Below are 16969 nucleotides of genomic sequence, written 5' to 3' on the forward strand. Positions count from 1 at the left end.
TGCATGTGATAGATACTTTGACCCCCAATTCAAAGTATAATATTTCTATAGTTGAGTTTCTATCACAAATGACCTGTGTTTAATCAAAACAAACTAAGTATACATCATAATGTACCAAATACCCCTAAGCAATAGAGGAAGCGATACAGTGATGACTTCAATAATACTACATGCGAAAGCAGGAGAAGAAAACTATAATGAATTCCCACAAAAATCTACCCTTTATCTCTGGACCCGCACTCAGTGCGATAATTGAAAGCATCCGTGGTCCTCAGCAGGTAAAGCTCATGCTTAAATACCTTCGTGAATCAGGGCCCAAGTTGAAAATGTGAGTTTCAGGTGTAAAAATTGAGAGGACTGCTACTTCTTGCGGGAAGACACTGAAAGGAAGCAAAAAAGATCTGCAAGCATTTTACAAAGCATTTTCCAAGAGTTTTGACATAGTAGGGGAAAAAGGGGGCCAGAAAAATGGACAAAATCAGTTGCATGCACCTTTCTCATGTAGAAATAAACAGGTCCTGCAGAGAGGGGGGAAACCCTCTGAGTTCAGCGAATGGTCCTTTTAGTGCATGTAATGCATGTCTGTCACATTTTGTAAATGAGGGCATACGAGCAACTTAATGAAGTTGGGGCTTAACATGGCATCTTGTTCTCTTTGGTGAGCTATCTCAAGAAGCCCCTGTTAACGAAGTGAACATCAACTCTTTAAGATAACCCATCAATCAAAATCACAAATAGACCTTTTGTAGCAGTCCTTGAATGTCGGTGAGCCAGGAGGGGAAAGAGTTGCTAACTTTTAACAACCTTGCAAGTCCCCAGATATTCAAAGTTCAGGACTATTCATGGGAACTTCTTAACTGATCGCGTGACTCAGGCTGGTCCTTGAGTCAGCTCACTTAGATCCAAGCCACAAAGCTTTATATAGAGGAACTTGAAATGAACAAAGCACGTCTATGAATTCTTCGACATTTTTTTAGCCTATCCCTGTTCTCTCTTACAAAATTCCTCTGCTACTGCTACTCATGCAAAAAAATGATGTACTGAATTGTGATCTGACCACCAATAGACTTAGGGGATGAATAAGCAAGCACAGGGTTGCAACTATGCAACTTCTTGAATTTATGCAAATTCTGTGATCTTGTGAAGCCCTACTCGTCTCAGAAGGTGTCTGGGTACGTGTGGCAACATTGAAATATGATGTCATGGTGACTTTATTTTGGTCAAGGACTGCACAATTTTCTGCACATAAGTCTTACTGCTTTAGTCTTTGGTCTTCATTGGTGCGGCTGGGACTTGTAAAATCTTTGTAGTTAATGTGACTGGAAAAACTTACCTTCATGTATTTTCTTTTTTAAGGAAAGAATTTCAGGAGAAAAATAGGTGCGTTGATTTATTAGTGTTAACAGACTTTATGCGCTTTCCCTTTGGAATAACTGGAGCTAGTTCCCCACAAACATCTGGTTAGCTGTCAAATCACCAACATCTGTACTTCTGCACTTCTGCCAGTGCTGACCCATATGTTGAACACATGCCAGTCACTTTAACTGAAGGAATTTGGAGGATAAATGGAGCGGCTCTTCACCATAAAGAAGAATGTGTTCTGTTTTTATAGGATTATTTTAAGTATTAATCCACCTTTAATTTTTCCATTGAGAGAGGTTTTGTAAGCCTGTGAAATTTTAAAAAGCAACACCTAGAATATTTTCCTAAATTTATAGTGGTTTGGATTCAGTGTCTGTTGAAATCAGTCATGGAAGTCTTTTACACTATTTTTCTTCAGTAGTCTAGTGAAATCCTTTGTTCTGACTGTAAAGAAAGTCCATGAACAAGGTCAGATCTTCAAGCAAACATATCCTTTCAATTACCTTATGGTGTTATGATATCAAATATGTTTGCAAAATAATCTACAAGAGGAGACAGCCAAAAATAGATGTTGCAGGAAAAGTTCTTGGTTTTTAAGCATTACTTACCTATATCTTTTATCCAGGGCCAATACCTTTGCCTTTAATCTAGATGACTTTATGCTTTTTGGTGTACTATGGAAAAGACCAATAGCTCTCACCCTGTGGACCATACATGAACAATTTAGTGGCCTGCAGCTGGTCTGTGGAACAATACCAAAGAGTGTTTTCAGCTGAAATTTGGGTAAGGATACTGCATGCTGGTTTGTCACTCGTTTTGGTGGACAGGAGTTGTCCAAGGATCTGAAAACCACAAAAGCCACTGAATTAAACCATTTGCAGAAGATTACTTGTATGAAAGGCTGTCTCTGCACCAAGACTTAGCTATTGGACTTTTATGTTTTCCTTAGTTTATTTTGTAAAGGCTTTCCTATGTAGCCTAGACAGAGAAAGAAGGGTGGGTAAAGTTAGTAGGTTCACAGTGCTGCGAAATGAAGTTGATGTTATCCAATCCAGAATCACAAGAGACAGCTGAAAGGTTTTGTGGCCCATGCTTTTGAACAAATTAGAAGTACACAGTGATTGTGAAGACTGCCACTCAGTGTCTCAGTGCCCTGGTGAGTAATGATCCTTTTCCCTCTTGCAGCTGAGGGCTGGATGCTTGGCGTGTGGGCACATGGAGCGCGGTTCTCAAGCCAGCTGGCAGTTCTGGGTTAGAGAGTCTTCATTGTTGAACACACAGGGTTGCATTATTGCTGTTCTCTACATAAAGGCCGTTTTCTTTGTTGTAAAGTTGTTGATAAATACAGATTTAATCTAGACTTAAAAAAGGAGTATTTTTTTTTAAGTCTTATTTGTGACCTTAGGTCTTTAGTGGAACTCAGACATAATTTCTTGTCTTTATACATTAGTATCTAAACAAGGAGAAGAAAACCCATGAAAAACAACCACCCCCCCCCCCACCCCATTTCATCTTTGTTAAGCTAACCCTGTGTCTTGTAGTTATTTTTCTCTTAGATTTTTAGAAACAGGTCATAATGGACCACCTAACTAATTCAGCTGGAAATTGTGAAATAGTTCATGACCTTCTGAAACAAACGTATTAGTTTTCCTACTGCCAGTTGAACTCCTTAATTAGAGGGTTGAGAAAATTCTCTCTAGAGACTGCTGTCTCGTTGCTTTTCTGCTAATGAAAAGATTCCCAGAAGAATGAAGAGACTTTTACATCCTCCTGCTTTCTCTTGATTGACTCAGAAGAGAGATTTTTGGTTCTTCCTAATTAATGTAAGTTGTTAAAACTATTTTGTACTTTCCTTTCTCGACAGTATTTAATACACCAGGGATACACAAATAAAATACCTCAATTTCTTCTGTGTCCCGAAGTTACTGGTAACTTTGAAGTGTGTCCCTGCCAGGAAACATGAACATGTAGTGCAGCAATGTACCAGAGACAAGTTTTACAGCGTACTTGGTACTCTGGTCACATCTGGATTCTAAAGATATGTTTTATATTTTATACTTCTCCGTAGGTAGCATCCCAATGCTCAGTGCCTCGTGGATCATTATCAGTGCCACTGTGTAAGTCAAGCAACAGAGAGAAGTCTGTAGCAGTTTTGGCAAGCCCCATTTGCTTGCTCTCCAAGTCCAATTGTGTCAAATGTGCAGTGTGTTTGAGCTCCAACAGACCACCAACATAAATGCCCTCTCTTTGTCTAACGATGGCATCTGTTCCTCTCCAGTATTAGTACCTGGCACTGTGCATAGCTGGCACAGCTTTTACTTTCTCTATGGCTTTCATTTGCAGGAAGGGTTCAGAAGCAATTTTTGGCCATTTTTTTCCTAATATTTTTTGAATAGTCCCTCTCCTTGAGCAATATAAAACAGCAATATCTCTACATATCCACATTTTACTTGTACATTAGCTGTGTCCCCACCTAATTGCATTTTGGACTTTCTGGTTTTCATATGTCAGTAGTCCATGGTTACTATGACTTGCTTGCTCCTGAATACTTGTATGTATATGTCCTATAAGTGGTGTTTAAATGTTGTCCTCACCCTTACCTAGGCATAGATTCCAGTTAGGAGAGTTTTTTAACTCCATATAGGCCCAGAGCATTCAGAGTGCTATCATAAATGACACACTGCCTCAGGCCCTCAAGTGAGCCCATACTGCAGTCGTGAATGTGCAGAGATTCTTCCACAAGTCTGTTTTAGTCTGGAAACTACACTATTATGTGCCAAGTATCTCATTCCAAAAGTACTTGTGATAAAAGCAGTCTGGGAAATCCAAAGAAAAGTGATATCCTTTTATTCTGTCCAGCAGTCTGTGGGAAGAGATGACCTGAAAGCTTTAATCCTAGAGATTACAATAAAGGTATTATCTTCACTTATAAACCAGCCCCATGCTAGCATGCATAGTGTAGTGATTCACAGCATTGAAAAACTGCTTGCACACATGGGAAAGTAATTGCTACGGAACCCCAGAAAGAACGAGGTAATTGTTTTGTACCATCTCCCAACATTAGTGGCATTTTTGTGTGTCAGTGCATAAGAGGTACAGTCACCAGGAACAGTTACCTCCCTGGCTAGCCTCAGGTGTAGGCATGCCCTAAAGATACCTTGAGCTCCATCGTTCACTGTGTATTTTGGTAACAACTGTGTGAGTTTTGAGAAGCGTACAGTTACAGTTTAATAACCAAACTGTTGTGCATTGACAATTGGTAGAAAAACTATGCAACACTTTGGCACTGGAGGTTCTGCTCATTCAAAGGAATTGCAGCCATACGTACCAAGTATCTATTCTGAAGAAACCAAACTGAGGGCAATCCACTTTCTAGAGCCCAGTATAAATCCTGTCTAACACCATGCAAGTATTGGATTGTTGGGCCAACACACCTTTTGGGGCTGACTATGCAGTATAATTTACAACAATACTCAAATACGTGGAAAAAAAACCCCACCCCACAGCAAGAACCTTACTTGAAAAGATCCCAGGGGTTTGTCTCATCCCATAAGGTGATGATTCAGGGTTGATTTTTAAGAAAATATTGTTCAAGCTGTTGTCTATTTTTGCTGCAATCTTTTTTTTTTATTTTCTAAGGAAAAATGACGACTTTTCAGTTCACTATACATGTTTGCAACTGTGCACAGGGTTTTAGCCTGAAAAAATAAAAGCGGATGCTTTTTTATGTGGCAGAAAACTTTGTTCATTAGAATGGTTAGATCAGACCTAATTTAAGCAATGTAGACTGTTTCTGTGGGTCTATCTTGAAAGAAATGAGGGTTACAGAGTTGTCATTCAAAGCTATTTTGCAAGTGCTTTGTGCTGTAATCCATCTTGGGAATTGTGTGCTACTTGGTGTAGCTGTGGCTTCCAGTCATCACTGTCTCTTAGTGATTGATCAAATAAATCAGATAACATCGTTTCTGCTCCCAGTCTGATGGCTGTTAAACCTCCTAAGAACTTCAAGGATAGTTACAGTTATGTGAAGAGCCTAGCTACCTACAGATACATAACTGCTTGTGTTTTTTTTTCCCTTGTACATTAAGAGAACTGTTTTTATAAATTAATTGTTCTTGGAAAGCAAATTAAAGGCATAGCTAATGTTGTTGAAGCACAGCCGTAGTTCGTTATTCGGTTATTTTGGCCCAACTCCTGTTAAAACTGTGAATTGATATTATTAAGTAATAGCTGACAGGTTTGAACTTGGCAGATATGAATTATATGAATCATCGTTTGGAATTCTGTTTTGACGGAAGGAGAATAAGACTGATAGCCATGGCTTTACAAAAAGTCTAACCATAGTCCTCAGGGCTTTTACTGCTCTTCTAGATCATCTTACCATGGTGATGCTGGATGTCCATCAGCCTTCTACTGCACGAATATTCCCAAAGAACTACTTGCTTTATTTATCTGTCAGCGGAAGCCCAGTGGTGGCATAAAAGGTTAATACCACATCTGGTCTCCAGCTTTCTGCTGGTCAACTGATCTAGTTTTACTTGAGACTTCTCACTTTTAAAAGGAGTAAGTAATTGCACCCTATAATTACAATGTATAAAATAAAGTACAACTGTATTGAAATGCAGTGTACAGAAATAATAAACAGCTAAATTTAATTACCAGCTCCTTCATTGTATTCACAAAAAGTCTGAAGGTGAAATAAATAGTGAGTAGTTCAAAATCCAGTTAGCAAACTGTAACTGATTTTGTGAAGCGTAACAACTTAGTTATTTTCTATAAACTCTTCCATGTAGTGTTTTCTTTAAAAAGGGCAGATACGGTTTGGTACAGCAGACTGCAGAGCTTTCTCTAGTCTGTCTTTGATAAATACTTTTGCAGCTGGTTGCAACTTTGTTATACATTGTTGTTTTGTTAATGATAAAGCCAAGGCCACGAAGTCTGAAAAATGTGTGCGCTGTGGTTACTACTTCCAGCAATTTGGATATATTTCCCAGCACGCAGTCTACAGAAATCATTATTGATTTCATGGCAAAATGACCAGAGCAGAATGAAAGATTGCTATTTATCAGTGGACTGTTTGGTTGTTATTAAGGTATCTCCTAGGCTTGAGTGTCTACTGCCTTTTTTCCCTTTGCATCACCAGCCTATGAAGCAGTGAGCCTATTTTAAACTTGGTGATGTTACTCCTATTACTGATGCTTCTGGAATCAAATACTCACCAAAATAACTCAAAGTTCACCCAAAATATGAGCTGCATATTTCCACCCCTTCTCTCCGTACAAGCTGTTTAAGTTTCAGAAAAAAGTAGAAGAAAAAGAAGCAGTAAGTGTACTGTCGGACTGTTTGATTCAGCAAAGGGTGTGGGTTTGCTGGCTGAGGCAGCAGTCTGAGGGGGTGGTTGCTTCCTGTGTGCCCAGGCTGAAAGAATAGGTTTGTGCATATGAAAACAACAAATAACTAATTCTCATGCCAAGATAGACATTTTCAGATGGTACTTAATGGTGATGGTTCCTATTGCTGTTATGGGAAGTCAGTCTTCCCACAGACCATTTGGGAATTGGTTTTCCCAAGTGTCTTAGCTTTGCTCACATTACCAAACTACGATAGTGGGTCTGCTGCTCTGAAACTCAAATTGCACCAGGCTTTCTCATGTCCAGTGTTACATGTGGCAAACTGCTGTCCAAGCTCCCAGCATAGGAGATATTACTAAGGGAAAACCAGGTATTCTTATGCTCTGGAAGTCTCACTGCTAGAATTTTTTAAAGCCCTTGCAGCTTTTCATAAGTTTTCTTAAGTTAAAACCAGTCTTAAATTACACTTGGAACTGAGCAGAGGATTAAAGGATGATAGCAGTAGCTTGTAAATAATCCTACCCATTGATTTCTGGTTAATCGGGGTTGTCCATAGCAGTTAGGTATGGACAGAGAAGGAGGCACAGACTTCTTACTTTTCAACTTGGGCAGAAGTTTCTATCAACAGGTACATGACGGGATATTTGTCTGATGTTATCAATGTAGACAAACTCATGGAGAGACTATTAAGTAAAGATCTTGCCCTACGCACAGTAATGGAAAGCTGGTTTCTTTTTACTGTCTGATCAGGGAGGGTATGCTGTCCAGGTGAGCAAATTCAAACTTCCTTTTCCCCCTTGCCAAAACTGACTTTGCTTTCTTGCTTTTGAATCTATTTTGCACCTTCTTAAAAGCAGCTGCAGGAGGTGGGTAGAAAGCAAGAGATGCTTCTACTTGGCCCAGATTTGGAGAGCTTTCAGGTTTGTCTCTGGTCCAAAATGTTTTGGAACAAGCTTGCAATGTTTCCTGCAAGTGTTGGTGCAGTGTCAACTACCATGTGGTGGACATGGTATTTCCATGAGACTGCTGATATGTTTATTAATATGTTATTTCTCATCGGCTTCATGATGTGTTTATGTATAGGAGGACCGCCATTCTAAAAACAGTAAAATGCATGAAAAACTGGGTTGTTAATAAAGAGCTTTGGCCCTACGTTCAGCAGAGTGATTCAGGATAAAAAAGAAGGAAGCTTCCAGTGCTTGACATTCTTTGCTACTAGCAAAATGTCACGAAATAGAAATGAAGCTGAAAGTTACAAGAAGTTGTTTTCAAAAGCAGCTTAATGAATGAATGGACTTCAGGTTCTGTCTTTGCAAACATGACACAATTTGTTTTGCACTTGCATTCTTTTTAAAATAATCTTAAGATCTTAAAAAAAAACCCCCACCTGTTCATCTTGTTTAATGATGCTTTTTGAGCACTCCTTGTTCTTATTCTTTTAAATATGTTTAGAGATCATTGCATAGCCAAAAAAGTAGAACTCTGAATTTTATCATTTGTGTGTCATGTAGATGTGTATCTGGGTGTGATTTTTCTGCCGTGTACATTGTTCTCTCTGCACCAAATTGCAAATAGTATGTACTTAAATTCTACTGCTGCAAAATATTAATATGTTGTCCTTTATTTTGGCAAGCCATAAAGATGCAGAAGATTTAATGGACTTGAAAGCATTAAAAGGAAGCTATTGTTCAACAAACTGTAGCTTTCATTCATCCTGTAACTCTAATAAATGCAAGATGTTGAAGGGAAAGGAGCCAAATATTAGTGTGGTCCTAAGAGACCAAACAAATAATGGAGCTACTTAAATTCTTCTTTCATGATTACACTCAAATCTAAAATGTACACAGATGTTATTTCTGTATAGATAGTTTTAGAGTTTGCTTCTACTTTTGGTTTATTGAGCATTGTTACATCTTTTCAGTAATGTTTTTAAGATAATGGTTTCCTTCTTTCTTTTTTTTTTTTTAGAAGCTGGTGGATTTTTTAAATTTAAGTTCAGCATGCATTGAATTATTGCAGAGCGTAAGGAATTATTAATGTAGTGGAGAGCCACTGCATTAGCAGGGTGGTCTTACCTTGTCAGTTCTGTGGGCAAGGCACCAGCTTTGAGCCACACACAGAGGCATAATGGCAATGACAGTAACTTTCCTTTCACATATGCGCATTGTGGTTTGCACGCAGTTTTATGACTTTGCTTTTTGAAGGCATGGGGATTCAAACAGTAGGCTCAGTCTATCTAAGCCTCAGCTACTGCCCGACAGAAATGGTCTTCTGTGCACAGAGGTGTCTGGTGTTTAGATTGACTTTATTTTGGGAAAATGGTTCCCATGCTAACATGCCTGTGTTGGACTGGTGGAAGGAAAAGAACGTGGATTTGGACTGATTCATAATCCAGCAAGGTGGAAGTTGCTTAGCCCTCTCCTAATGCTCCCCATCTGAACACTGTAGTTGCTTACAGAATAAGGATCTCAATAGCTTGTAAAGGTCTGGTATAAGAGAGGGAAGCAAATGAACTTTCTCTATGTATGGCTATCATATGTCAGTCCAGATTTTTTTGGAAAACTCCTATCTGTGTGTATTCCCCGAGACCACATCTGCTGACACCTTCATGCACTGTAAGAAATCTGGGGGTTATGAGATGAAGGCAATTCTGAATGCAAGCTCTTGTACTACCATGTGTGTGCAGGCTCGCCATGCGCTTCAGCAGATCATTTTGTTGAAGTCTTTCCTTGAGGATATCTTGTCATGTGTCTGGGAGCCTGAAAAAATAAACAATTCCTCGGAACACTCCCTGAAAGACTTTTGTGGCAGAAAGAATGGCAAATTGACGTGTGGCGCTTTTGCATCTTTGGTTCTTGTCCTAAGGATAAGGCTGCAGGAAAAGGGGTGGTGGCCTGGACGTAAACTTGGAGAGCTGTTCCACCTGACTGCATTAGAATAGAGAGGACAGCAATTTCAAAACACGAGAAGCTATTCCTCCTGAAGTGATTTAGCACAAGTCATTGAATGCAATGTTTACGTGACATGAGGAAGTAGTCAAAGCGGTAGTTCCAATATTAGATATTTTTCCTTTGTCTGTACTGTTACTTAAAAAAAAATCTTGTTCTTCCCCCAGATAGACCTCCGGGTGGTGAAAAAATAGACGAAATCTTTGGAAAATGCTGGCACACCAGTGTTGGGCAGACTGATACATGCCTCCTAAATCTGCTTCTCCCTGTAGCACTATCCTTTAGCAGATTTCTTTAGCAGAAATGCTTAAATTCTGCAGCTTCTTCTGACATATAGTGGGCTTTAAATCAGGATTAAATCCCACTAAAGAAGTCAGTGGTGTTACACTGGTGCAAAAGCTGGTATGAGGTAAGTCAGGAATCCTTTGTGATTTTTATTGCATTAGGTGTGTGAAATGTAGCTGCTGGCTGGTTTAAGAAAAGTAAAACATCCTCTGTGTCAGGATGGATGTATTTCTGTCAGAAGGAAGCTATCACTCAAAACCAAGCTGTGCCATGTTCATGATGAATAAGCATGGATGCTATATGTGCAAAGCAATGTTTTTCCATCTGTGTGTGTTAGACTGAGCATAATATAATTCTTAGTGTATGTGAATGCTAGGAACCAGGCTTAGAAGCCCAGCATGCAAACTGGTTAGCTGCTTGGCTTGGCAGGCTCTATGCTGTCGGTGGAGCAGCAAAACCAGCGTGGCATCTTGTCATAACTGGGCTTGTCTCCAGAACCTAATTTTCAAACACCAGCAGTTCAGATGTGAGGTTTCCAGAGGTGAGCTGTGTTTGATCAGCTGTGTTTGACTGTCACAGACACATCAGTGGTGGTGTCAAGTGTTTTGTGAGCGCATGAGAAAGAGTTTGAACAAAATTCTCCCCATGGAAGGTGGTGTTGCCTGACGTACATTACGTAGCTACTGATGTGTTAGTTCAAAATCCAAAGTTGGCTGTTGTTTCACTATACGCGTAGTCTTAAATCAAAAAGGGGCTTTTGAGGAACACGAGAACAAACCTTGTTCTCCACCTTCCTATTTATTTCAATACCAAAGGAAGACAGAAAATATATAATGTTTCCATCAAATTCTGGATGATTTTGGTTATCATTGGTTATTTGGTTATTATTCCTGTTCAGAATCAATATATTTGCAATTTATAGTATATTGTATGCTGCTGGTGGCGGGGGTGGAAGCCAAAGGCTGTGAAAGATGATCAAGTGTTTCTCCTGGTGTGTGCTTAGAATTCAGCTTTTTGCGAGTTCATAAATGTTCATATAGTTTGCTGTATTTGACTGCACAGACGAGCACCCAGTTTTTCAGATAGTGGCAAACCTTCCTTGGGATTTTGAAACTCCATACAAGGTGCATTAAAAGCATATAATTAATCACTTTTAAAACAAGATGCTAAGGTTGCTTGCTCTGTACAACTAGAATGCAAGCTATCCATTGTTATAAAATTGTTCGACTGCATGAAGCCCCGTTATTTCTAATTAAAGGTCTAAGAACATCTAGCTGATCCAGTAATTTGATTATCTCAAACATCTCTTAATGCCTTAACAATGAAAAAAGGCCTACGTATTTCCTTCTGAATCATCATTGCTAGAGTGCCTGCAAGCGTAAGTCGTTTTTTGTGTCTGACCAGTGGTGATAAGGAAGCAAATGATACCTTATGGGTGTTCACAGCACATCTACAATCAGCAGAAATATTTTTTTTTTTTACTATATTTTTTTTAGGACTCTTTTTGCAGGAGGAGTTAAGCTATATACCATCACAATTTTTCTCTTATACAATGAAAAATAAATGACACTATTAAATATTTTGATTTCATACTTGTCTCAGAATAATGCAGAATTTTCACAGTTAAGGGGGTTGAAAATAAAATGCTACATGGTTTCTAGTCTACAACCTAGTATCCCAGGAAGCTGCTGAAATCTGTTTTCTTGGGATGTATGTTGTTATTGACTGTTTTGCTCTCATCTTTCACTGGGGCAGTTATTTCTCAGGACAATAAAGATGTTTGCATATTTATAAATGCATTTCATTTAGTCTTCAGATAAGGAGGATGATGGCTGCAATTCAGTCTTTACGGGCATGGAGGGTACAGCAGCAGCGTAAGACTATTGGCATTGTAGGAGGCAGTCCCTGCTCCCATAATCTAACAGTGAGCTGAATATCTGTAAGAGATGAAGAGAGTGTACTTGAAGGAGGAAAGTTAAACACTGTTTTATTCATGTTTTGAATATTTCTATTGCCTTTTTAGTATGATAAATAAAAATGGTGTTTAGGTTTCCTCTAGAAACAAAAAATAAACACATAGAGGTGATGTGGCAAACAAAAAACTTTTAATAGTGCAATTGCACTGCACTACAGTTTAGGTTGTGTTGATAGTTCCATCATAAATCTAATTTTCAGAGTTTTTTTCATCTGTAAAAGTCTCCTTTGGTCTGTAACTTGGCAAGGTGTTTCTCTGCCTGAGAATGAACTTTCTTCTTTTTCAGCTGAAGTGTATCTGAATTCTTAATTTCTAGGATTTTATAAGCACTTCCAGAGCATGAGTTGCTGTAATACCAGTGGGAATGCTAAAGTGATTCTCTGGTAGAAGGATACAGTGTGTGCGTGTGTGTGTAAAATACTGATGATTTCATGTACAATGAGATAGTTGTATTATCTGTCTAGTTAAATCACCCTTTGTGGTAAAGGGATTGTAATGCTTGTCATAATAAGCAAGTTAGTTGCCCAGGGAGATGTAACAGAGGAAGGCACTGAGCAGGCTTTTCTACAAAACTTTGCCAGTGTATGCTAATCTTGACTTACAGTATTGTATCCGCTCCTTTGCTGAGCTGATCTTTGAGCGACTTCGGTTTGTGTTACATTGCAGTGAATCGCATGGTGATGTTCAGATGAATGTAGAGTAGGATTAGACCGAAAACCCATTATCTGGCCAGTCCTCAGGAGGTATAAAGTGATAGGTCTCCTGGCTTGACTGGAACTACTCGCTAACCAGAGGAGTGCAAGAATGATTTGTGTCAGGGGCTTTTTGTTGTAGAGCTTCCAAACAAAGCAGTGGGAATGGCGTGGGTTACTGTCTTGTGTGTCATTAAAAATAATTTTGAGAACTGATCCCTTCCTTGCCCCTGTCTCTGAATTCTAGCACCCCAGTCAGTGTTTTGGGTGTATAATGTTTGTCTTCTGCAATTTGAAATGTGTTAACTATGGCACTCCTTAATATTTATTTATTTGTTTATTTATTTATTTAAACTAGGCCACTCGAAAATGGTGTCGTTAAAGGAGACACTGTTTTCCTGACTTTATAATTTTGTTTTGGTTTATAGTGGACTTGATGTCAAGTCCTGCCCAACCACTGGCTGGTGTCCAGACCTAGCCAATGTTAACAGGGAGAGAATTTATTCACACGGCATCTTTCCTTCATCCTTGAGTTGTACTTTGCAAGAAATGCCTCTCAGCCACCCACTCACAGCACCATGAAAGAAAAGCTTCAACTTCTGTTTGTATTCCGCCATCTCACAAGCTCAATGGAGCTGCTGTCCAGCAGTTTATCAAAAGTTGCTATTGGTGTGTCAGCTTTGTCTAGTCCTTCCTTCCAGCACGTATTGACTCTGCATGTCAGCTCTCCAAATTGTACAAGTATGTGTTTTAGAAATCTAGATTGATTGTAGGAGGACATGAATGCCTTACGCTTTCTCCATTCTTGATGCAGGATTTTATAGCAATAGATCACCTGGGATGAAAAGCTAATACAACTTTAAGCTGTTATTATGTTATCAAGATACTGCTTTCATATACTATTAAGTTATTAAAACATTTCAAACAGTTACAGTTGTTACTGTAAGTAACTTACTGTAAGTACTTACTGTTAGTAAGTACTGTTAATGAATGAGGATCAGCATTTCTGTGCACTGATGTTATTCTCTGACTTTAATATCAATATGCAGTGAAGTCTTATAGCTTTATAAGAAGTTAGAATATAAATTTTCACCCTTCAATGAAATGTGGATATTTTATCATTATTTATTTGGTCCAGCGCAGCAGTGATAGTGTGATTGGTGTGTTACAGATGGTTCCTGTTACCAGTTACTCTTCTGGCTCACAGTTCCAGAACTTGCATCACATAAATAATTTTGCCTATTCAAGTATTATTCTCTGGAGTTCTATAGGAACATTGAAAACATTGCTGTCCTCCCTGTGTACTGGAAACTGATGTCACATGTATGTAGAGGGATGTTTTGGAATTATATCTAGTTGAACTGCCCAGATGCAGTGTCAGTTACAAAAGCCATCTTAGATAGACCCTGCCTGTGGTCACTGGAGTCTGTGGGGGTCCTTCATTGACCTCTGGAGTCTGGGTCAGGGTCTGGCTACTGAGAATACAGTCACCTTTTTTTAAGAAAATATTTGTGTATTATGTGTTGCCTTGATTATGTGCATGTAATATTTAGGTGTCTTTTGAATCGTATTACTGATGAAAGCTGTATTAACTGTTAGTGTATTCACATTGCAGATTTCATGTAACTATTGATGTTCCTGTTCAGGACAATATTAGTCCTGTGGCTAAGATGTCAGGGGCTTGCTATTAACCTCTAGTTCTTTCTCTCCCCTGACCTTTTTTAGAGGCCTTTGAGTCTTTGCTTCGCTTTGCTGAAAACCGCACAAGTTCCCTGTTTGAGACAGCTTACAGACCTATGGCAAAAGAAGCAGCAGAGCCTGTTAAAGAACTTTTTACAGACATCTCTCTCTACATTCTGGGCGCAGAGACTACAGTGGAAAGTGCAGTATTACGGTTCTTTGACAGTCTCTTTCCTCTGGTGTATAGTCGGCTAATAAACCCAGGAATTACAGATTTATCAGAGGACTATACAGAGTGTCTACGGCTTACAAGGCAAGACATAAATCCTTTTGGACGCTATTCTAAAAACATGGTTACAGAGCTGTCAAAATCTCTTTGGGCAAGTAGGATGCTCAGCCAGGCCCTCAGTCTGGGCATTGAAGTGATAAATACTACTGAACATGCAGCTCTCACGAAGGAATGTAGCAAAGCTCTAGTGAAGATGCAGTACTGCCCGCATTGCCAGGGCCTGACGCTAATCAGACCCTGTGTCGGATATTGTCTAAATGTAATGAGGGGCTGTTTGGCCAGTGTGTCAGAACTGGATGCCCAATGGAGGGAGTATATCTCCACGCTGGAATATCTGGCTAATGAAATGGCTGCCTCGCATGATCTGGAAATTGCACTGACAGGAATCCGGAACTCCATCAATGAAGCCATCCTGCATGCGCAGTTGAATGGACCGCAGCTCTCAGCTACAGTAAGTGCTCTCTAATTATTCACGACTCCTATTTATCACTTTCACTATTTGATGAGTAAACATTTAAACAAGTTGGTGTTGTCTTTGCATCAGTTTTTAGTCTTCAACTAGATCTTTGTTTAACAGTCCGTGAAAACATTACAGATAATTATGATGGGGTTTACTAGAGTCTGCTTTGAAATGAAAGGGTTGGGGGGGAAGTTTGTTCCTTGAGAAGCAACCCTGTAAAGCAGATAGTTCTGGCTTGTCTGCAGAGTTTTTGAAACAAAAAATTGGGGTATATTATACTTGATATCAAGAATGTATTTTCATATTCTAAACCATCTGATTCTGTAACTCCCCTCACTACAAGAAGGACATTGAGGTGCTGGAGCGTGTCCAGAGAAGGGCAATGAAGCTGGTGAAGGGTCTAGAAGTCTTACGAGGAGCGGCTGAGGGAGCTGGGGTTGTTTAGCCTGGAGAAGAGGAGGCTGAGGGGAGACCTTATTGCTCTCTACAACTACCTGAAAGGAGGTTGTAGAGAGGTGGGGGTCGGTCTCTTCTCCCTAGTAACGAGGGATAAGACGAGAGGAAATGGCTTCAAGCTGCGCCAGGGGAAGTTTAGGTTGGATATTAGGAAAAAATTCTTCACCGACAGCGTAGTCAGGCCCTGGGACAGGCTGCCCAGGGAAGTGGTTGAGTCTCCATCCCTGGAGGTATTTAAAAGAAGGGTAGATGTGGTGCTTGAGGACATGGTTTAGTGGTGAACTTGGCAGTGCTAGGTTAATGGTTGGACTCGATGATCTTAAGGGTCTTTCCCAACCTTAACGATTCCATGATTCTAGGAGCAGTGTTCCCCTGGCGTGCGAGTATTTGTAGTGTGTGGAGACATTCTACAGGAATCGGTACAAGGGGTTAGAAGAGTGGGTTTCTAAATAAAGGCAAAGACATTAACTGTTTCATAATGTTACAGTCCCTTCACGTTTGGGTTGACTGAGACATCAGGAAGGTAGTACAGGTCTATAATGAGTACACCCGTCATATAAAAGTTGGAAAAAGAGATACCCAATATCACAGCTCTCTTCAATTTAGAACTTCTGACAGAGCCGGAGACTTACAGTCAGTATAATATGTTGATTGTTAAAAAAAAAAAACCAACCCAACCACTTCTAGTAATTTGATAAAATTTTCACTTGATATTTGCAGTTATCTCAGTTCACATTGCCTCAGGTTCTCCTTTACTTTTCATCAATGACACTTGTGTTTGTTAGTTTATCTGACATCCAAGGATAAACATGAAAAATTAAGAAGAGATTTGTCCAGCTTCTTGGATAATGCACAGTAGACATTGGAGCCTGCATGGATTGCAGAACAGCAGGTCTTCATCGTGCTAATGTCTAGTTGGTAGCGTCATAATAGTGTATCCCATAAAGCAGTATTATACATCATGAACAATCTTCTTGCATCCGCTCTAATTTTCACTCAGGTGTTATTTTTATGTGAGTCTAGAAGGGAAATGAAAATCAAAGTACACCATTATTATATATGTATTAGTTTTATCTGACTATAGCTAGGTACTGCTTAAATCATTGCATGGCTTCATTACTGATTACACAGAAGTAATTAGGAATAAAGTTAAGCTTTGTGACTGTTAGCAGCAAAAATGGTCTGACAGATATTTCCTGCAATATATGCAGCATGTTACAAAATGCTAAAACGTAATTCTGCATTGCATTTGTCAGTCTTGTAATTAATATGCACTTGCTTAGCTTACTGACAGGGTAAAATTCATAATCCAGGTGAATATCAGATAATTACAGATGAAGTCAATGAGTGTATTGCTTTTAGCTGATATTGAAGTAGAATTCTTTCTGAAGTGTTTTTCAGGCAGAGGATTTTCTTTAATGGTTATTAAAATCATTTTATTCAGGTCTTTCTCAGTTCCTTACAAGTAACT

General features: G+C 39.3%; 1 protein-coding gene across 3 annotated transcripts in view; it reads left to right on the top strand.

Annotated features, from left to right (window-relative positions):
* The window catches only part of LOC104023679 (glypican-5), a 388175-nt gene that overhangs the window by 75445 nt on the left and 295761 nt on the right, over window positions 1-16969 (top strand). For all 3 annotated transcript variants that reach the window (XM_087739176.1, XM_087739174.1, XM_087739175.1), the window contains exon 3: window positions 14339-15033. In XM_087739176.1, the coding sequence (XP_087595302.1) occupies window positions 14339-15033 (695 nt within the window). The remainder of the gene's footprint in view (window positions 1-14338; window positions 15034-16969) is intronic.

The sequence above is a fragment of the Nipponia nippon genome, unplaced genomic scaffold (genome assembly GCF_047370975.1).
Source record: "Nipponia nippon isolate SJK-2023a ecotype South Korea unplaced genomic scaffold, ASM4737097v1 scaffold_7, whole genome shotgun sequence".
Taxonomy (NCBI): Eukaryota; Metazoa; Chordata; class Aves; order Pelecaniformes; family Threskiornithidae; genus Nipponia; species Nipponia nippon.